This window comes from Myotis daubentonii, chromosome 1 (assembly GCF_963259705.1).
Source record: "Myotis daubentonii chromosome 1, mMyoDau2.1, whole genome shotgun sequence".
Taxonomy (NCBI): Eukaryota; Metazoa; Chordata; class Mammalia; order Chiroptera; family Vespertilionidae; genus Myotis; species Myotis daubentonii.
This window is the reverse complement of record NC_081840.1, coordinates 33153620-33175504: the sequence shown is the minus strand read 5'-3', so window position 1 is coordinate 33175504 and position 21885 is coordinate 33153620. Positions and strand designations below refer to the sequence as shown.

The following is a 21885-nucleotide window of genomic DNA, read 5'->3' as shown; positions in this document are numbered from 1 at the left end:
TCTAAAATGATGGCCAAGAAAACTCGAAGCAACCAGCTTTCTCACCTCCTCCTGCTTCTCCCTAGTCTAGCCAGACTGAGGCGAGGGTGGCAGAGGGGTGTATTGTGCAATTTCTTATTAAACACATCTGGAATATGCACTCTGGATCGAGTGCCAGGGATTTTACAAAGAGTTTATGACTGTGACAGAAAATTGTCCTTTTAACGAGTTTACAAGCAGTAATCGCAGGGGCTTTTACAGGATCAGCCCGCTCTGCTCCTCGCCGGATCTGCTGACATCTCCGAGATTCACCAACCCAGGGAGCAGGAAGTGGGCTCCCGTGCCCAGGGAGACAGCTCTCAGGAGCCTAAAATTATACTGAGCAGAGCTAGAAGGGTGGGGGGTAGTCATCGGAGTAGGAAGAGAGGGCATGTAAGAAATTAAAGTAATTGGCCCTTCCTTATTTTCCAGGGAGATTTCCGCGGTGTCCTTTGAAGCCTGTCCGGGTCATTGAAAGCTGTCTTTGTGCAGGGTGTTTGTTTTGGGGAGTGAATGTGAAGAATGTGCGGAGATCCCCTGTGAGAGCCCCCTCCTGCAGAGGGTGGCATTTCTCCACGGCCCAAGACCTGGAGAATAAACACCCTAGTGACTTAAATAAACACCAACTTAATGATCCAAAACACTAACAAGGGCGATGGGGACCCTGAGCTCCCAATCCAAATGATTGTCTCTGAGCGGCTGTGTGCACATCTGTCCGTCACTGAGGGGAAAAATGACTTTATAAGTAAAAGTGACTACAGTTAAGTACAGTGACCCTTTCTCCCTTGAGCTCCGTCAAATCCATTTGACATTTTAAAAATACCCTCATACTACTAAGGCCTTAATCCCCACCCCACCTCAGTTTCCTAGATCAGCACAGGAAAGACAGGAAAGAGTGAGAAAAAAAGAAAAGAAGAAATGATTATATTAATGGCGACACGGATGGGGAAACATCAAAATTATGAAACTGTCATGTCAGAAAATAAATAGACTCTCTCTGGGGAACAATATTTTACAAAGCACAAGCAAGCCAATCCTGTTATCCTGAGTAGAATTTTAATAAATAATGCCATTTGTTTCACTAATTTTAAAAGCTAAATACAAAGATACATCATTTTTGCCCCAGGCAAAAATAATATGGAGCCTACCTGATGACTGCGACTTTTCTGCACACTCTCTGGCAGCACTGCAAAGAGCTCCTGTCCTGCTGCTGGTCTGCTTTCTATTTGTACAGGTTAATTCACAAAGTTCCTCTCCTTGTTCGAGTCCCCCTCCTTTTCTTTCTTTCTTTTTTTTTTTCCAAGCAGATAAATTATTTTACTTTCACAGTCTGGTCATAAACTTGTTAATACAAAAGAGCTGAGTTAACAAATGAATGCTGTGGAGTAGAGCTAGTGGTAAACAAAATTGCATATGTAAATAATAAAAATAAATTAATAGCTCGAAGCCAAATTCACTCTTTTTCTGTCATATAATTCACTCAGTCACCACTCTTGGTTCAGGTACCCTGCAATCCATAACCACCATTAAGTAGAAGAGCAACAAAACTATGTTGAAACAGGGGGAAGAGGGAGCAGCAATGACAGCAATACACAACTCACCTTTGAGAAACAGAATCGTACTCCTGGTGTTCTACTAAGTTTTAATTTAGACAGGTTTAGGTACAATAGAAAAGAAACCTGAAAACACATGCTGTTTTAGTAACAAATACCAGATTGCCAGATTTGTCCCATATTTGTTGCAAGCTAGAAACTAGGAACAGGGGCAACCCTTAACAGGAGAAGGATACAGATATGAACACTTCCAAGGGCATGAGAAGAAATGGCATTCAGGAGTGTTTTGTTTTGTTTCTCACATTGTTACATTTTTAAAGCTGGCCATAAAAAAAAAAAAAACCCAAGAAAACAAAGAACAACCAAAAATACCCCACTAAATTTGACAAAAATAGTTGTATTACTACTAATGGTCACTTCTAACTGCCACATGCAGAGAGCATTAAGACATTTAGGCACTTGTTTTTCCCCCTAATACTGTTATTTCATTTTAAGCTACATAAAACTGTTTAACACTAAATATGAAAAATGTAAACTTAATTTTCCCCATCAATAAAAGTTATAAGATCATATTTGTCCTTTTCACCTTAAGAATGCAACCATTTCCTCCTGGGCTAGAGGCTCTTGTTTTCACTATTTTGACTTATTTCTCTCTCTCTTTTTCATTTCCTTCTCTTCTTCCCAAAAGATTTTTCCATAAATAAATTAAAGGGAAATAATTAAAATCTAGTTGATTTGTAATTCCCATTCATTGGAAAGAAAAAAAAAAAAGACTACTGAAGCAGGCAGATGGGTTGCCCAGAACTAAGACTGGGTGACTGGGTGCTTTTGTTTGTTTGGGTTTTTTGTGGTTTTTTTTTTTCCTGATTTCTGCACTGAGAGGGGAAATGCAAAAGTGGAAAGAGCTGGAGAGAAGGAGGTGACTAAGTTTGAGATGGCTGTTGGTTTTGAGTTTTAAAAAGATATTTGTGAAAGTCCACCGTTCCTTTATGCACAAAGAACCCCAGAAACAAGCTGCAAAAATGTTCCTGAATTCTATTTACAAGTGTCCCTAGTCGCTGCTTCGAGGCCCCAGTCCCTCCCCACTTAGGACCCCAAGTCCACCAGACTGGAGGTGAGAGGGCCCAGCAAGGAGTCCTGGAGCTGATGCGGGTGGGCTTGCAGGCCGTGGCTGGGCTGTGAGGCCGTTAAGCCCGGGAGAGAATAGTTTGAGCTCCTGGCGTGGCCCATATTGCCCTGCAGCAGAAGGACCGAGTTCTGGTCTGGACTTTGGGGAGGTGAGAATTCTTCTTCTGAGCTGGACATGAGCGGCTTGCCCCCTTCCAGAGGAGAGAGTTGATTCTGCTTGTTGGAGGAGGAGTTATTGTTTTCGGTGTTCTCCCTAAGAAATAGAGGACAACACCATATGGTTAAAAAAAAAAAAAAAGTGTGAGATGGAGGGAGGGGAGCTGGAAGGAGTTAAGGGCCATTGTACCATCAGTCATAGACCCAAATGGAGGAGCCCTGCTCTCCCACCCATCCCCACGGCCCCCGGGGAAAGTTAAGAGACTGAGGAGACTGGAGAAATGGGTAGCCAGTCCCTTCCTCTTCCAGATTTCAGAAAAGCCGGAGCAGCAGGGCTTATTTGAAACACACATTATTTTAAAATGTTTGTTCAAACAACTACTTTTAAATACCTAGCAACAAGCAGCCCGTTTAGAAGTTTGATCACCTTCCAACAAACGGTTGTTGGTGATGAAGAAAATTATCAAGGGATAAACAGTGCCCAAGGCACACATGTTTGGGGCGAATCAAGCCAATTGTCCTGCTCCCATCCGAGGAAACAATTAAAGGCCGCCGAGTTTCCCTGCCCCTGCTGCCTCAGACACGGGACAGGTCACGCGAAGTGGTGTCCAGAGCGGCCCAGTGCCCCGAGCAAACACAGGGAGCACAGCCAGTCTCCAGTCTCACCAGGTAGTGGGCCCTCCGGCCTGGCTTGCAGGGCCGCCCTTTGGTAACTGAAGTCTAACTGGAACCATCCTGCCCCTGTCCCCTTGTCACTCAGTCCTCAGTTCTTCTCGCCGCCCTCTCAAACTCCCCACGGACATCCACACCGGCGCACCCGTCCCCACTGCGGAAACTTCTTGTCCCTGCAACAGCCGGCGAGCGGGTGCGGGGTGCCGGGGCGTCCGTCGGGGCGATGGGTGCGGGTCAGCTTCAAGACTTGGAAGCCCTCGGCGCTTCCGCCTTCTGAGTGCTCGCTTGTCCTGCCCACCCCGAGAGCCAACCTGTCTCCCCTCTCTCTCCCCTTCTCCTACAGTCTCTCTCTCAGAAAGCCCATTTCAACTGAATGTATCCAGAGTGGGAAGCGGGGGCGACACCTTCCCCCCTCACCCCCCCGGATTCATAAGCAAACAAAGGAAATCCAGCTGGCCCTGCTCTCAGGTTTCCCCCCAAACGCGTCGGATTCCCGGAGCGCTCTCCCTGCGGTGGCCGCCACCCGCACGCTCTTCCGAATCTCGGTCGGAAACGACTGCGAGCGGAGGGACGGGGCCAGGTGGGCTGGGGGTGCTGGCGCGAGGCGCGGGGAAGCAGGTTTTTAAAATACTGTCTTCTGAGCTCCGAGGCGAGAGAAGCCTGCGACTGGAGACCCCTTCCTCGTCCGGGGCGGCGGCGCGCGCGAGGGGAGCCCGGGGAGGAACAATCCCTTCTGGGCTCGGGGCGCCGGGGAGCAAACGCAGCGCCACCTCTCCCAAAGCTCGCTTTTCCTGGCTTTTTTGGGAAGACTCCTCCCTTAGCAAGGCTAGTGCGAAGGAAACGGCGACCTCTCGCCCAAAAGGCTAGCAGGAGAGCTCCAGGAAAGCGCCGGGCGGCGGTGGGGGCAGAGCAGAAGTCGCAGGCCAGCTCCATCCCTCCGGGGAGGAGGAGGAGAGAGGTTCGCCACCCTCAGCCCCGACCAAAACCCTTCCCTGGCCTTAGCAATCCGCACTTCCCTTCTAGGTGATCTAGATTCTAGAAACTCACTCTCCACCCCCCACACCTCGCCCCCACCGGTCAGGGAGGCATGAGAAACTTAGCGCGAGTATTTCTCGACACTCACACCCCAAGAAGCCCACGCGCGGGCGCTCAAATCAAACCAGTCCCCATCCCGAGCCAGCGCTCTCAGAGTTCATGAACTTTCGCTGCCGCGCTGAGGCGGCCCGGGCGCCGCCCGGCGGACGGGTTCCAGCAGGCGGGGAGGACGCGGTGGCGAGTGCCTGCGGGGGTGGGAAGGGGAGGAGGGGAATGGAAGGCATCCCGGGTCGCCCGGGCAGCAGGAAGCACATCGCGTACCTTTCCTTGGCCTCGGCGGCCCGGTCTCTTTGCCTCCGGTTCTTAAACCAATTGCTGACCTGGGTGGTGGTGAGGCCGGTGGCCTCGGCCAGCTCCCGCTTCTCACGCGGCGAGGGGTAGGGGTTGTGCGCATACCACTCCCGCAGCACACCCCGCGACTTCTCCTTGAAGCAGTAGCTGGTCTCCTCGCCGTCCCAGATGGTGCGCGGCAGCGGGAATTTTCGGCGCACCCGATATTTGCCCACGGCACCGAGCGGCCGGCCGCGCAGCTTCTCGGCCTCCACGTAGTGCGCCTTCAACCACAGTTGCTGCAGCTTGGGGTGGTTGTGAGGCGAGAACTGGTGGCTCTCCAAGATCTTATAGAGCTCGCGGAAGTTCCCGCGGTGGAAGGCGACCACGGCCTTGGCCTTGAGCACACTCTCGTTCTTGTGCAGGTGGTCGCAGGCGGGCAGCGACCACAGGAACCTGCCCAGGCGCTCCAGGTTCCCACCTTGCTGCAGAACCTCGCACACGCACGCCACTTGCTCCTGCGTAAAGCCGAACGACGGCAGCATCGACATGGCTGGGGCCTGCCGGGGCGCACTGCCCGGGCGCACGCGGCAGGGAACGGAGCCGAAAATGCAGGGGGCGGCGGCCGCAGGGAGGGGGGCGCGGCTGCTCCTAACCCCCTTCCTAGGCTTTCCCTGGCCGAAAAAATAAGTCGAGATTTGGGGATGGGCGAACCAAGAGAACGAGCAGGACGAGGAGTGGAGCGCGCGCAGGACACCGAGTGGCCGGCTCGCTCCGCAGCCTTTCGGGCCCAGCTGGCTCCAGCCTTCCGCCGGGTGGATGCTGCTCGTTGCCGGGGAACTTGGTTTCTGTTCTCCCGGCAGCTGCCTTAAAGCGCGCAGCGTCCCCAGCGCGCTGATTGGCTGCGGGAGGCGCCTATCCGCGTCTGGCCAGCCCGCGCGCCGCCGGGCCAGGCCGGGAGGCCGCGCCACCCTGTGCAGGGAGGGCGAGGCTGTGGAGTGGGGGATTGGGAGTGGTGAGAGCAGAAGGACCCGGAGAGGTGGGAAGCGAGGTGGAGGGCGGGGGGAGGAGGGAGCCGTGCTGCCGGGGAGCGGGAGGGAGGTGGGGTGGGTGATCGCGTCAGGACCCTGCAATGTGAGCCCCCTCTGCAGTGTCACCTAAGGGCAGCGGCGCACATCTCTGCGCAAATCAATGACTCCAGACCTTCTAATTCTCCTCCTCTCCCTCCATACCCCTGTCCCTTGCAGACGTGCCCTTTCCCGGTGAGCTCATATTTAATTACCTTAATGTTGGAATGAATAAATAATGCATTGATGAATAGCTTATGGAACGAGGTAAATAATACAAGAGCAGCCTAGAGCTCTGGGCTGCAGCCGCTGAAGAGTGGCTTCTCTCCGGGCTGGCTTCAGCTCCAGAAGCCAAACCTAATTTCCTCCTCCCTTCTCCGCCCCTCGCCCCCACCACCCTCCAAAGCGCAAGTGTACTCCCTGCAGAATAGCGCTTCCCTCGTTGTCAGAAGCCCGAGACTATTTGGGGCTGCGCGAAGAGCTGTTCAGAGCATAGTTGCAGAGCAGAGAAAGATTCAGAGGGTTCATTTGTGATTTGATTGATGTTCTATGGTTTAAGCCTTCAAGCTTCTGGACTCCGTTTCCCCATCCGCGCAGCTGCGTTTCCCAAGGCCACCTCTGCTACTGCGGAATTCCCAGAAGCTTTACTTGCTGTTAGCAAAAATGCTTGGAGAACCTCGTATGAAAGCCGCTGGATGGGGTGTAAATTAAATAAAACTGGTCCGGCTCCAATAGCCGTCCGATTGTAACATAATCCTTACCCTGCACTGAGAGACACTTCCCTCAAAGCAAGGAGGATAGCAGCTCCTAGAAGATTGAATAAAGAGGGGTGTGTGTGTGTGTAGATTGCAATGCTGGCCCATTTTACTGCCAGGGAATGAGAGATGTCCTGCAATTTCAGTCCCATCATCTGTTATTTTGTGTATGTGTGGAGAATGCTTAGTAAAACTGCACAAACAAATGAAGCTGTAATTATCTTAAGCCTCATTTGCACACCTTGTTCCAAAGCAATTACTAAAAAGATTTTGAAAACAATTAGCGTCTCTAAACAAAGATAATCTATTGTCAGTAGCTGAGACTGGCAGAAGATAAGAACAATGCTTCAGAGATAAGGGGAGCCAAATGGTGGAAAGAGAGTGACTTTATGACTATACTTATCTCTGATTAGATAAGTTCAAAACAGAATTGTAAGTACACTTCAAAAATGCTTTTGATTTAAATGCACCCTCTCGGTGAATGCAAAGAACTGGCTCGAGGCTCTTTAAACTTGCTAGCCTTCTTTAAATGTTTTGATTCTACCAGCCAAAGCCCTGCTCTACAGAACCCTTTGCATATTGACACATAAGTGGGAGGCGGAGAAGCGTTGTGTGGGTTTCCCCTTGTATTATTTATGATTATAAAATAATGCACCCAGTCCAGGGTACCCTGTAATGTACATTTTAAACTCATGAAGGGTTTCCACCTCCTTGGCTGCCTCTCCAGAGATTCCAAAAAGAGAGAAGCTACTTCTCCGCTGAACTCCCCACACAATGCTTTTTGCATCCTTGAAACTCTGCAGGATCGCAGGCAATTAGACCTTGGAAACAGATGCTGATATTTCGTTACCTTTAGAATTATTTTTAAGTGCATTTAATGGGTGCATATTATTTCAAAAGAGCCCCTGCCGTATGGTGTACCCAATGACTTACTTTCTAAACTGGAAGCCTGGCATGGCTAACCCAAGCCCATGTGTCTGGTAATTTTCCCTCACAGTCTTATTTTAGTACTCCTGGTGTTTCAGATGAAGTCTTAAGGAGCTGCAGTGTCCTGCCAGAAGGAATGTCTCTGCTTGGAACAGTTCTTATTGACATGGCAGCTGTGAGAGGACCGGAACGGAGGTTTAAACTCGGCTCTACAACTCAGTTAAATACCCCAAAGTCTGGAGCAAGTGTGCGGAATTACAATGCGAGTGGGGCGGGGAGGGAGGGAAGGAGTGCGGGGGGGGGGGGGTGTCTCTTAAAAGACAAAGGGTGAGTATGGGGTGTACTTTATAATTAACAATTTTGTATAAGGAAATGAGGCATAGCTTGGACAAATAAGGCAGCTATAAATTTACAGGGGATGACAGGGGGCAGAGAGATGGCAATTAGACATCAATATGACCACTCCCCTCCCTCCCCAGCTTCCTCCAGACCTCCCTGCCCACTTCTTTTCATCTCTCTTCAAAAGGAGTCAGGACGCACTAGACTTTGGCGACAACTGGGAGGATGACAGTGTGGATGCCCTGATTGCAGCGGGCACCAGGCTTGATGAGAAGTGGTGGTCAATCTCAGAGGCCAGCCGGCGGGCCAGCCTTTCTCCTTGCGTTTAATCCAATAGATCGCATAACTAGAAAGAAAGGAAAAGTGCTATTCGCTTTGTACTAAGGAACCTACCTGCTATTTCGATCCCTTGGTTAGGGGAACCAATTGTTATAAATGTTAATTATTGGCTCGGATATATAAGGTTTCCCAAAATGGAACCTTTCACTGAAAACCACTAAAAGAGGTAAAATGACATGAATTTACAAACCACATAAACCAAATGATCCATTTTAAATCGCACACAGAAAGGTTTGAGTTGTTCTAGTAACTTAAAACCGTTGCTGTCAATGCAAATCACAGGAAAAACAGAGATGCGTCGGAGATTTAAAGGGAACGAGCAATTCTAGCTGCTGCCCTAGTCGCATCGTGGCTCCCAAGGGGAAGGCGCTGGAGAGGGGTGCCTGACTCCAGGTTTCAGCTCTTAGATGCCTTCACGCTGCAGGTAACGGTCGGTGCGCACAGCTGCTCTAGGGAAAGGCCAAAGCGGAGGCACTACATGCTGCTGGAGTTTCTGGCTGTGGTGACACGAGGCCTTGGTTCAGAAACCTCTGGCTGGGACACACTTGTTTCCCTTCTGGCTTGGAGAGAGACGCTTTCTTGGAATTCCTTCGCCATCAGAACAGCGGGGATCCTACTCTATCTACAGATATTTGGAAGGGAAGGACGTGGGGAGGTGTTTTCTTGAACAAATTAGCGTCGTCGAAGAAGACTCATCAAATCCTGGTTGAAGTGACAACATTCATCTTTTTCCGCTGCCTGTTCGGAAACTCCGGGTACGGTCTACCCCTGGGACTTCGGGCTCCAACGACGGGCCCGGCGCCGGCGCAGCCGCCCACCTGCCTCCTGGGGCAGGCGGCTCCCGGCGAGGTCTGAATAGGCCGAGAGCTCGGGCAGGGCGATTTGCGCACGCGGAGAGGAGAAACCCAAAACCAGTCCATTAGTAAATGAGTTTTGTGTTGTCAAGGTTCTTTCCCATCCACTGGCTGTTCTGAAAAATAGATCACGTTTCCTTATCTTTAGTGGGAATCTGCAACGTGACACCGGGTCCGCACGGTCCCCGCCTCCCTCCCTGTCTTCCAGCCGCGCTGGGCCGGCCGAGGGGAGCCGGCGGCCTCCTCAGCTTATTTCTGAACAATGAAGATTTGTCTGTTCCCTAATATATTTATGCATGGAGGGAGGGAGGAAGGGAGTTTTCTCCTGGAAGCGGGAAGCGCGGGAGCAGAGCCTCCAGCTTCCGTGGTGCGAAAACTCAGCGCCAGCCCCAGACGCGGGACTGCTGCTCCCCGCCCACACCTGGACAAACAGAGCTGCGAGCCCCGCTAGCTGCTAAAAACCCTGCCGTCCAGTGCGGCCCGTGAAAATAGTCTCCACATTGTACCGGGGTCGGGAAAGGAGAGAGAGAAAGACAGGCAGAGACACACGCCGGAGAGAACTTCGACTGTGGGGGAACAGAGCTGGGAGGGGGGTGTTTTTGGAGGAGTTATCCCCTCCCACGTCTGCTCTGTCTGTCTGTCTATCACCTAATTCTCTCTTTCCCATCTAGAAGAGGAAGCTCGCTCATTGTGTGTGAACCTTTCTCATTTTTTATTCTCTTTCAATTTCTCTTCTCTCCATTTCTCCTCTCTCTCTTCTCTCTCTCTCTCTCTCTCTCTCTCTCTCTCTCTCTCTCTCACACACACACACACACACACACACACACACACACTCACACCACTCACACAGTCCCTCTCCTCTCCCTGTTTCTCTTTCTTTCTCTCTCTGCGTTTGTTCTCCTCCTTTCCGCGTGGCTCTGGGCCCTGCTCGGTTTCTTTCAGCCCGGGACCAGGCACTGTGAGGTTGCACAGACATCATGCTGATGTCCTGCATCAAGGTGTCTTTGAAGTCTGGGCTGGGGTGTGGGCTCAGTCCAGGGACCCGGCCACTCTGAATGGTGGCATCGTCAAAAGGTGGGGGTGCCGGTGGTAGAGCGGAAGGAAATGGGTTGGCCACCTGGGGGGACACTGCGGCCATGCTCTGAGGTGCCTCAGGCCCAGGGACTCGCCAACCTGCCAGATTTGAGCCTGAAGATGCCAGTCAATCTCAGATGCCAAACACCTTTCTGGAAAGCGAAGGGCAGTGTTATAAGAATCCATTTTTTAAGAATTTAAGACACTCTTGACCCTTTCCCTTTATTAGTATTGCCTTAGGGCAAGTTTACAGAAAGGTACTCTTATCTTCCATTGAGTTTCCAAGCAGTTTTTTTTTTTTTCCTCAACTAATATACATCCTGAATACCGCATCTGTCTAAGCTAAGAAGAATTTCCTTTTGGGAGGTGGGAGCCTGCAGCGCCTCCTGTTCAGAGGAAAGTGCTAGTGACAGTAATGCAGGGTGACACTAAATAAACAGTTAGGGTGGACTGGAAAGATGGAGTTAATTATCCAGTGAGCTGCGTCGCAGCCCAGACCATCAGGGGCTGATTGTTTTGGCTCATAGTCCGAGGAAGGAGACAAACCACTCTCTTCTCTACATCTCTTAGGGATCCTGATCGTTGGTTTCTCAAACAAAACAAAAACCAAAAACCAGTACTCAGGTATCACTGTTTCAATTAAAATTTGGTTTATTACTCCTTTGCAGACTCTGCAAAAATGCCCATTCCATTGCCCCATAGCCCTGCAGGGAAGACCCAAAGTGACCCAAAAATGCACTCCCAGAATCTTTTTTTCAGAGGCCTGTTGGTAAGGAAAGATCCAAAAACCTCCCCATCCCTTCCCTTGGGTTTTTGCAATAAGTTTATATAACTGCGTGTTTATAAAAACTAAGATGTTAACCTAGTTTTCACGATGGTTTTCCTGCCCGCCCCCTTCCCCAAAAAATCAGGCTTCATGAAATTTTAGATGCAATTAGATTTATTGCTTTCGTGATTCACTGACTATCCGGTTTCTTCAGGTAAGCCTGCACTTAACATATAAATCCTAGTAACTTAAAACGTCTCCCTCCCCACTTTGCTCTTCCCTCCCTCCTTCCCTCCCTCACGCCCCCACCGCGCCACATTCTGATATTAATAATCCCCGGCTGCCCCTCTTTCCGGGTCATTACGGTACTGCTGGTCTCTAATCAATCCTAATGCGATGGCAATTGGAGTCCCTGATGACTGCGGCTCGGGTTTCTTGTAATGGCTCTACCACATTTTCCTGGACCTCCTTCTTTAACCTGAGATGCCAGGGGGACGAGTCCCTTCTCTGCTGCTGATTACTTCAAGATGTGGGGGCTGGTTCGAGCAGAAGGAGAAAGAGACACATGCACAGCTTGGCTACTGCTGCGGGCTGGGCGGCTGGGGAGAGCAAGGCGTCCACGCGGCCAGCACCCGCACCCGACCGTCTTCCGCATCTCTCTCTCCTCTCTCTCTCTCTCTCTCTCTCTCTCTCTCTCTCTCTCTCTCTCTCTCTCTCTCTCTCTCTCTCTCTCTCTCTCTCTCTCTCTCTCTCTCTCCTTTTCTCCCCATTTTCCAGGCCCCATCCCAGGCAAGCAGACGCAGACGCAGATTCTTAGCGCACTTTCCCCCCTGGCGCAGAGATGCCTCGTGGTCTCTCGGCCTCCCCAGTTCTCTCGGGTTCCAACCCCGAGGCGTCCGTCCGGGCTCCCAGACCTAGCTAGGCCTCTCCCCATTCCTCCGAGCCGGCTCCTCTTTTGGGTTCGTTTCTCCCCGTACCACCCACCCTCCGCAGCTGCAGTGTAGCTGTCACCGAATTACCCCGCAGGGCTTGATGCTCCCAACTAGCTCCTGACCCAACGCCGGGGCCACAAGCGTGGCCGGGTCGTTTCTGGATGTGACCACTTCTTTCCCGACCTTTAGGGACAAAGGCCCGACGCTCCCTTCTGCTACTGCCTTCGGGAGAGGGGACTGGGAGTGGGGACGTGCGCCGCCCCTCCCTCACCCCGCCGGCCGCAATCTTCTCGCTTACTTCCTACCCGCGGCGCAGGCCCCGCAGCGAGGCGATCGGCACGTTCGCCGCATTTGTATTGTTGCATGTCTCAGGCTAACGCCATTTAGCGTAACCCGAGCCCAGGATAATTGCCACGTTTCTGCCGCGATACTTTTAAAAACAAGATAATGCTTCTGAATTGCGGAAGAAAGTGCTTCAGACAAATTGGGCGAGGAGCTGACGAGATGGATCGCTTTGTTAGGGGCGGCGGCTGGTTTGTGACTCAATTAGTGAGTTTCTGGGAGCCGCCTGGGCTCCGCAGCCGGGTCAGCTGGAGGCGAACTCCCCCTGTGGCTCCGAGGCAGCCGGGAGGGGTTGGGGTTGGGGTTGGGGGTAGGGGTGGGTGGGAACACTTCAGGCCTGCACCGATGTCCAGGCAAACCCACGCTATGGGGAATGTGTTTTCATTCCCATTCGAGTACATTGTTTGGGTCCTAAAGGATCCAGGTTTTTCGCGGACAGAAGCTGGGCTGCCTCTGCGTCCGACTGGGCCACGCGGCATTTGTCTGAAGCACCAGTCCTCTGAGCTGTGGGGAAAGACACCCCGGGTGGACAGTGCTGGGAAGGTGCCCACTCACCCATGCCTCTCCGCACGCCTGGCCCACCCGCCTGAGCTGGGCTCCGTACCAGCGTTCCCAGTGCCGCCGCGGTACCGGGCGCAGCCCTCCTGGTGAGGCTTCCCGGCAGCCGGAGCGCGAGGGGCGCTTTGGGGGCTGCGCAAGGCCTGACGAGTTGTCCTGGCCTCTCCTGCAGTCCACCCGCCACCCCCACCTATCAGCCCGCATGCAAGCCCGGGACCACCTTTCGCAGGTCCATCCTGTGGTCCCGGGTACGTCGCTGTGCCAGGTGCGCGCGCGAGGCCAAGTCCCCGCGCCAGAGCCGGGGTGAGCTCGCGGCCCCGCCCCCAGCGGGCTGTGCCCAGCCCGGGGCAGCCAGGCCTCACCCCACGCCGGGTCGCCGCACCAGGAACCCCTCCTGGGGGCCGCTCTGGAGCTCTCCGGTGCCGCGTCTGCGCCGCGGACGGCTCCGCCCAACCCTGCAGCCAGCGGTCCGCGGCCAGGCCGGCCCGGCCCAGGGATCCGGACTTGAGCAGGCTTCGGACCCCGCCGCCCTCTCGGCCTGTTCCCCGGGGCTGTTATTGGGGCGCGAGGAAGGAGGGGACAGGGCGGGGGAGGGCGGGGGCGAGAACGCGGCTCTGAGAGGTCAGCGGAGCCGGGCGGGGAGACGCAAGCCCGCGGCAGGAGAGTCTGGAGGAGAGAGGGCGCTGTCCCCCTGGCCAAGGATTCTGATCGACTGGAACTGAAACAAAACAAAACAAAAAGAAGAGAAAATCTGCCCGGTAGAGCCGCCCGAGTGAAGGGCGCGCGGCGGCTCGGGACTAGGACGGCCCGCGGATCCTCAGCCCACAGCCTGGGAAGCGCTTGCCCCGCCGCGGCCTGGCCGGCACCGCGTAGCCCCGTGGGTCTCGCACGAAGGGAACCTGCTTTAGCCCCTTTCTCTCTCCCCATAGTCGCCTCTCTTCAGGGCCATCCCTCCGTCGCTTTCTCCCTCGGAGAACTGGGGGCACGGCGGGAAGGTTGGCGGCGCACCCCGGGCGATCGAGGTGCTCCCCCTTTGCCCGAGGCGAGCGGGAGGGGAGTTGGAATCCCAACACCCTTTCCGGGAGCGAAGCCCTCTTTTTCAGTTTCCTGCGGAAGGAAACTGCGACGCCAGCCAGGGTTGTTTTGATTTGTTTTGTTTTGTTTTCACATCCAAGCACCGAAGCAGGTGGCCTCACCTGGTTTGGCGGCACTTTGCCCAGGAACAACAAAAGGATAGAAAACCTTCTTATTTACTGTCACCAACTGGCCGGAGCGGACACTCGGAGACCAGAGGGTCCCGAAGACTATCCACTATTCCCCATCCAAACAAACGAATCTAAAAACTGGACGTATATTAATTCCGGAGAAACTGCTATGCCTCCATTCCAAAAGCACATACTACTCTGTCATCTACAAAGGATAATGTGTTCTTGTCTTTCCATGCTTATAATAAACCAGGCAAAGCAAAACAAAAGGAGCCCAAACTCACTCATCGTCTGTCGTGAAAGGTCCCTCTGTATTAACGCGCGTAGGTAAAGGCCCTCCTGATTTGTAAATAGATACTGGGCCCGGCCACCTCCTCCCAGGTCGGCCACCTGAGAGTCTCAAGCCCCAGTCTCCATGGGAATTTCCTGGAGAGTCGTGACTCTTCCCTCGCCCTTTCAGCAGAATCCAGGTGGCCCTGCAGTTCCGCCTCTGGCAAGAGAGCTATTTCCTAGGAGAAACTGGGTGGGCTTCCATCCGCCTGCCTTTTCACATTGAGAAACGCTTCTCTTGTGGGAACGTCTGTTTCTATTCATCCGATTTTGTAATTTCTTTGATCAGCCTAAATATTTTCTTGGCAAACGGAAATTGACCATGCCATGAATATGATAACAACCTGCTTGGAGAAAAAGCTATTTTGTTTCCAAGCAGCAGAAAAGAAAGGGGTGGGGGTGGGGAGGAGCTGGCTGGTAGGAATGCCTGTAACAGATTCCGTACATACATCGTTTTGCCGTCTCTAAAGCAGCTTTATGAAAGCTGCCTTTCCCTCCTAATACGGTTTCTTCCCCTTCTCTCCTCCCCTCAGATAAACACACACCTGGTTTCCTAAAAGTCTTTGATTCTCTTTATAAAAAAAAAAAAATTAGAACTTCAATGGATGCCTCTGGAGAATTTCCCTTTAAAACATAGATGAAAGGCAAGGTTAATACAATGTTCTCTTAATCCCTTTGCCTTCTGAGTCAAAATAAATATTTTCTTCTGCATGTGATTGTACATCCTGCCATTTGGCTGTGGCTATAAGCAAGTCGACTGGTAATAAAAGAGTTTTGAGGCTGTGTATTAAATGCAGTTCTCTTGAAATCAAGGGGGATGGGGTGTGTGTGTGTGTCGGGGGGGAGTCTTACTTCACAGGCAAGAGTTGGTGGGTTTCTGAAAAAGCTGCAAGAAAAGGACCTTTCACCTCTCATTAGTGATGCCATCAGTGCTCCGGCAGAGTGGAGCTGAGGTCATGTTACATATGGCACACAGTCTGCTCAGCACTTGAAACGTCAGCTTTGAAATTTTAGAGAGGGGAAAGGTCATCTTTAATAAGCTAAAGTCTGGGGCTCCCATTGCCCTCATTGCAAACTGGGTGGGTGTCCATATGCTTCAAACCTTCTGGGTAAGTTTTTTTTTTTTTTTAATTTGCAGTTTTAAGCTGATTTTTGTTTCACATCTTCATTGAAGCTGTAATGTTTTCAGCTGTTAATACTCCAAAGGCCTTTCATTTTTATAGCAACTCTGTCATCTTTCCTTTTCTTTTCATGCAATCGTAAAATGGCCTGTTCTGAGTGATCGCTTTTTAGAACTCAGCTTCCCAGGAGAAATGAAGTGTATCTGTCCATCTGCACACATGCATCCAGACATGTGGGCTATAAGGTTACCCTTCTGAGTGGGTAATTTAGACTTCACTCTTGTACACGACATAATTTACTGATCCTTCAAAACATTAAAATTTTCATATTATGGAAAAGCTCTACTTTCTGAAAACTTCCTGAGTACTACTAAAAATTTTTTCATGCCAGTTACCGAAATTTCGCATTTTATTTTTACCACGTGGAGGGAACTCTCAAATCAAAATACATTGATTCTTCCATAAAGCTTCAAGTTAAGGCTAACTGACAATGCTATAATGGTAGATAGAACAATAGGGGGGGAAAGTGCTAATATCTCACTTCCTTGTTCACAAAATATTAGGAAAATTTGTAAATGTTTAATCCTCAAATTTGTTCAAAAAATGAAGTCAACCAAACCCAAGCTGCTGAACTATCTATCCCTAGACCTCTTTTTAGCCACTGTCAAGATGGATATAAACATTTTTCTTTCATGCAACTCTGCAAGGAAATTCTCAATAGTGACTTGTCACTTACTCAGTTCCAGAAACTTTTCCCCATATGGATCTATGTCCAAGAGGAGCAGCCTCACCAAACCTGACATGCATTCCGTCCTTATTTTTCTTTACATCTGTCAACCCATTTTACCTCTTTACCATATATCCCAGATTTTAGTTGTTTCTTCTTTTACATAAAGGTTACATGTTTTGTCCCTGTAAAATGAACTTTAGAAAACATGGCAACTGTGTATGATAATCATTTTCAAACAGTAAACTCAATGATATTTAAAAACTCCTTCTCCCCTGCAAATTGAAAACATTGGAACAATCTTCAAACATCCTCTGGAGCCAGCTAGGGGTTCCTCATTACTAAAGGACTTAATGATTGTAATATGCAGATAGGTGTTGGTTTTATTTCTAGTCAGATTCTCAAAAATCCTTCATTTGGGGTGAGCAAAAATGTAAAAAAAAACCAAAAAACAGTCGGCACAATAGCACTGGAGCTATAGATAGGTAGGATGATTTCACAACCAAGAATGACATCAAATAAATAATTTATTTCTAGTCATTTTCCTACATTAGAGTTTACTGCTAATAAGCTAGTGGACTTTAGATACTTTGAGGCTTTGATGACTCAAATGGTTTAATAAGTCCAATCAATTTAGTCAATACAAAGTCGGGATAAAGATGCAGACTCCTAGTCTTAGGAGTGCATGTATGCTTGGGGGCGGTGGCGGGTGGGGGAGGTAGTGTTGCTTTGTTTTGTTTTTTGACTAAATTTTAAAGCTCCCCAAAATATTCCAGGAAAATTTAATAGCAGATCGTGTCATTCCAGTAAGTCTGAAAAACAGGAGGTGGAATATTTCAAGAGGCAGGTTCATCATTGACAGGCCGATAATTCATTGAAGGCCTATAAAAGGAATACTAATAATTTACACGTTTTATAGGATCCCTCACTCAAGAACCTTTAACATTTTACAAGCCTGATCGCATTCATCTTCTTGCAACTTTGGGAGGTATTATACTTATTATAGAGTGATTATCCCTATTACAAAAATATGGCAAAGAGATTGTATAATTTGCCCATGAAATTATAAGTCAGAGGCAGTTTGGAGATAAGAGCTATTTATCCAAGATCCTTTCCAATTTACCTAAAAAGCAATTTTCCATAAAGAGATCAATGATTAAAGTGATTTGGACTCAGTGAGCCCTGATAAAATGTTATTCTCCTTAATTTAGACTCTATAATTCAGGTTCAAGATTGTGATAAGTGTCTTTAAATTACCAAGAAAAAGAAAATGTAACATAAAGTGCCTCAGTCTACAAAGGTCTGGTAGTTCTTCCATCCTGGAAATAAGCCATAGTCTTAGTTGGTGCAAATGTCATGTGGGAGGAGCCATACAGATTACAGAACCCTGAGGTAATTACTACAGCTTAACTGTCCCACAGAGAAGCTACTCTGTGTTCATAAACAGGGTTACCATAGAATACAGACTCTATGACAAGATTTGGCCTGTACCGTCAATGCTTACAATTCTTTCTTTGGTTTATTTAGAAGAAGAAATACTAGACATTCCAGAAAATTAAGGATTTGTTTAATCTTGAGGGCAGTGCTTCACAAATTTTAGGGGGCACGCAAATGACCTTAGGCACTTGTAAAAATGCTGCTAACTGGGCCCTACACCTAGAGATTGTGATTCCCTAGGTTTAAAGTGGGACCCGGGCATCTGCATTTTAACAAGCACCCCAGGTGATTTTAATGCACGCTGTTACTGGGCTATTCTTTAAGAATAAACGTTTACTCTGCATGAGATAGAAGCATAAAAAAAAGAAAGGTTCTATGAGCAGGAATAAAGTTTAAACTCCAAATGTTGACTTAACCAGAATTTACTTTTCTTTATATGATTTTTGAAAGAGGACTTTTAGGTTAGGTTTTTACTAGGAGGGAGGCTGCTGGGTTTCTGAAGAATTTTGTAGGAATTAAAGTGTGTCTAGCTAGTAATTAGGAAGGAAATTATGTGTCCTCCTTAAGTAATTAGATAGGAAATTATTTGTCCTCCTGAATGGCTTAGCAGGGAAGTGACACCAGACCAGGAAAACGAAACAAGAAAGGAAAATCTCTGAAGAAAACCCAAGCACCAGTCACAAAAATTAAGCCTGTGAACCAGGATGTCCTGGTTTGATTCCTGATCAGGGCACATGCTGGATCTCCAGTAGGGGGTGTGCAGGAGGCAGCCGATCAATGATTTCCATCATTGATGTTTCTATCTCTCTCTCCCTCTTCCTTCCTCTCTGAAATCAATAAAAAAAATATATTTTTTACAAGTAAGTAAATCTTGTTGGCCAAACAACAGTGCATAGGAGCATGAGGGAAAACAAGGAGCCAGTATTGCCTTCTGAATGCCACTTAAAAAAACCAAACAGTTTTTAGACATCTCTCAATGTGCACAGCCCCTTTAGAACAGTGTAACCCAGTTGAGTTCCCTTCCCCCAAGATTTGCAAGAAATGGAAATGCGCTGGAGAGTTGCCACAATATGATAAAAGGAGTAGAAAATAAAATCTAAGAGGAAGTTACAAGTGGTTTTCTATGTTGCAAATAGTGAGCATTTGTTGCTTATAAAGGTATAGAAAGGGTTTTTACAATAAAGAACACAACCACATAAGTCTCAGCTCCTTGCTTTTAAGAGGGAGATTAAATAATGGAAAAGGGGGAAAAAAGATTATTTTAAAAAAATAATGAAAAAGGTTCATAATCATAATTTATTCTGTTTTTCTCCCTTTTAAAAAAAATGCCATTTGAAAATGAGATCATGGGAACATAGACACCAGACTCTTCGCTGTTGGAAGAGGCCAAGAAGTTATTAGTTGAACCTGCCACTCTAAGTAGAATCCCTCAGATGAGACAACCCCCAGCTCTGCTTGAACACACATGTATTGGAGAACTCACTACTTCACATCTGTTTTGCATGTTTCAAGACTCACCAAAACCAGAAAGATATTCCTGGTGGTAACAAAATCACATGAAATCCATGACCCTGTATAAACTAGATAAAATGTGAGAGAAACATGGTGGGGATCTCCTAATTACCTGTTGGTCAAGTTAGGAAGTTAGAGTAAACTACTAGCTAAACTGCTTTCTCAAGTTTCCATTTTAGGCATTTCTACTGTTTGCCCACTGCTTGTAGGCTGCTGGAGTTCACTATAGGAGAAGTAAATATTGTCATTTCAAATAAAGAACTGTTTATTATATAACAGAACAGAGGTTGCCTTCTATTTTTGAGACTCTGGTAAGTTAATTGGGGACAGTAGCCACAGCAGCTGCCCAGGAGATGGTGTTTTCCAACAGCTACAGTCCTTAAAGCTAAACTGGGTTCATGTTTGTCTACAAACTGGCAATCACATTGTTCTTTTCATTGAATGTTCTTTGGCTCCAGTTGGGGTTGAGTAAATGGGGACACCATTTGTACTACTTTACCAGCCCATTTGACTCCTGCAGTGAGGGGAGACCATAAGCTGTGCCGGGCCAGCTCAGCCAAGGGTTCGGTGAGCCTAAGTGGGGGCGGCAAATGAGGTAGAAAAGACAGACAGAGAGAATAAGCTGGGTCTAGGTGGATTTTCCTGTGCCTGGATGAGGCCACACAGAGAGATCCAGATGGCAAGCTGAGCCTTTATTTTATAGCCAGAGGTAAACAAGGTAGTGGTCACCATAGTTACAATGTTCTTGTGAGTTTCACTTGTTCTGGCAGCACTTGCTACATCTCCCTCAGCCCATTAGCTACCCAGATAAGATCTAGGGAGCATCATAAGGTCAAGCCTAATTATTCTAAGAGGGCTGTGCCCTCTAAGCTGGGACTTGTTTGTGGCTTTGCCAACAGGTCAGTCCCAGGCTTAACCCTATAGCCACTTCCTACATCTCACCCTTTTTTATTTTTAAGCTACCATAATGAAAGTAAAACTTAAGCACCAAGAACAAAACTCTGGCTATTAAAACAATAACAAAACAATGCCAATGCAAAACCCAAACTACAGACATGTTATCATTTTAAAACTTAAACGTAAAGCTCTGGCTATTAAAAAAACAATGCCAATGTGTTAACGTTTTAAAACTAGTAAGAATAACAAAACAATGCCAATGCAACACAGCAATAAGTGAAAAATCAAACTACAGTAACATTTTCTACTAAATGAAAGTTTCTTTTGCTGATTTACTCAGAGTACTCGGACTTGGCTGCGCAAGACTTTGCAGAAGACTGGCAGCTAACCAATGCTAGCATAGCCAGAAACATGATTGAGGGAGAAGCAGCCACATCTTGCTTTTCTACCATCTGCTGGGCCTCAGTTGTTAACTTCTTCGCTGACCCCATGTTGACACCTCGGTCCCTTGTGTAGCCTTCGTCATCTTCCTTTTCCGTATTGCTGTCATCGGGGCAACTCTCAATCTTTTGAACAAAGGGACAAGGAGCTATTCTGGGTCCATTGTGGTGACGCACATAATGCTCTGGCCCTCAAATAGACTGCGCTCCTCTGGAAAGATACAAAACACAACCTCCTCCCCACATCATTACTGAATCTGGTAAAACTCTTGTCTGGTTTGTGCATCCTTCCACGGGGCCTTTCGGCTGCTGTACAACCTTCTGCATTGTAATTCAAAAAGTTTAACACATAACATTCTTCTCCCTATTTTTTTGTTTTTGTAATTGCATTTTAAGAGTAGGATTGGCACTTTCCACTATTGCCTGAGTCCTGATCTATCACCCCAGGAAGAACTTGCCAATCCTGTGCTTCCCGGGGTGGCATGATAAAGATTTACTGAGCCGGCTGGAAAGGCTGCAGTGGGGTTAAGGATAAGGCTCCTACTGTTTGGTGGGGCCAGGGTTGGCCCCGTTTGAAGTTTCCCTGCCTAGGGGGCTTTGGTTGCCACAGTTAAAGCAGCCCCCTTTCTTTTACTGCTGACCAGTGAGTAACACCTCCTTTAATGCGGCAGCTAATACTGCTCCTTGAACGTAGGCTGGTCCAATGTCAGCACATACACGAATATAATACTTCCATAATAAGTAGTCTCCAGGTGAGAGACAAGCCTTTGGGACAATATTAAGCCTCTGGTAACCTTCCACTATCTGTCTTAGTTCTCCTGCCACATTCATCCATTCCCTTTCAGGAGTGGGCTCTAGGCAGTCCCAAATCAGGGACCACAGACTGAAAGTAGAGAGAGGAATTCTCCCTGGACCTTCAGCTATATAACGATCTCTAAATTGTTTTCCTACCTTCTTCCATGTCTCTACATTTACCTTTCCTTTCTCAGGAAACCATGGGCAGATTTTACTTACAAAATCCAACAAATCGAAAAGCTGTTCATACCTCACAGAATAGCCCCATGCTTGGAGCATAGCCTTAAGCTTGGATACGTATAATTCTTTTCCTGCGATCCTGAATTTCCCATGTTTTACACCTAGTTATCACTAAACTTCGCTCCTTGCCTTCCTTTTTACTTTCTGCACATGCTTCACTGTAGTGTCCTTTCACCTGACAACTGCAGTTCCCCTGAACTCAGGCCCCAAGTTGAGTGCCAAATGTGCCATGCCATCACAGCCAAGGTTTTGGTGAGCCTGAGCGGGGGGTGGCACAGGATGTAGAAAAGACAGACAGAGAGAATAAGCTGAGTCTAGGTGGATCTTCATGTGCCT

The 21885-nt window shown here is 48.7% G+C and overlaps 2 protein-coding genes across 2 annotated transcripts; both read right to left on the bottom strand.

Annotated features, from left to right (window-relative positions):
• Positions 1-1465: 1465 nt before the first annotated feature.
• On the bottom strand, positions 1466-5835 carry SIX1 (SIX homeobox 1). The gene is made up of 2 exons (XM_059694329.1): positions 4884-5835; positions 1466-2952 (listed from the first exon to the last, which is right to left on the bottom strand). Exons 1-2 carry the CDS (start codon positions 5441-5443, stop codon positions 2658-2660), a joined length of 855 nt encoding a protein of 284 aa, XP_059550312.1. The 5' UTR covers positions 5444-5835; the 3' UTR covers positions 1466-2657.
• A 92-nt stretch (positions 5836-5927) lies between these two features.
• Positions 5928-21588, bottom strand: LOC132228364 (uncharacterized). Its single transcript, XM_059685084.1, has 5 exons — positions 21490-21588; positions 20464-20640; positions 13066-13396; positions 10291-10399; positions 5928-9289 (listed from the first exon to the last, which is right to left on the bottom strand). The coding sequence occupies exons 1-5, from the start codon at positions 21586-21588 to the stop codon at positions 9082-9084; spliced, it is 924 nt and encodes a 307-aa protein (XP_059541067.1). The 3' UTR covers positions 5928-9081.
• Between the last annotated feature and the right edge of the window lie 297 nt (positions 21589-21885).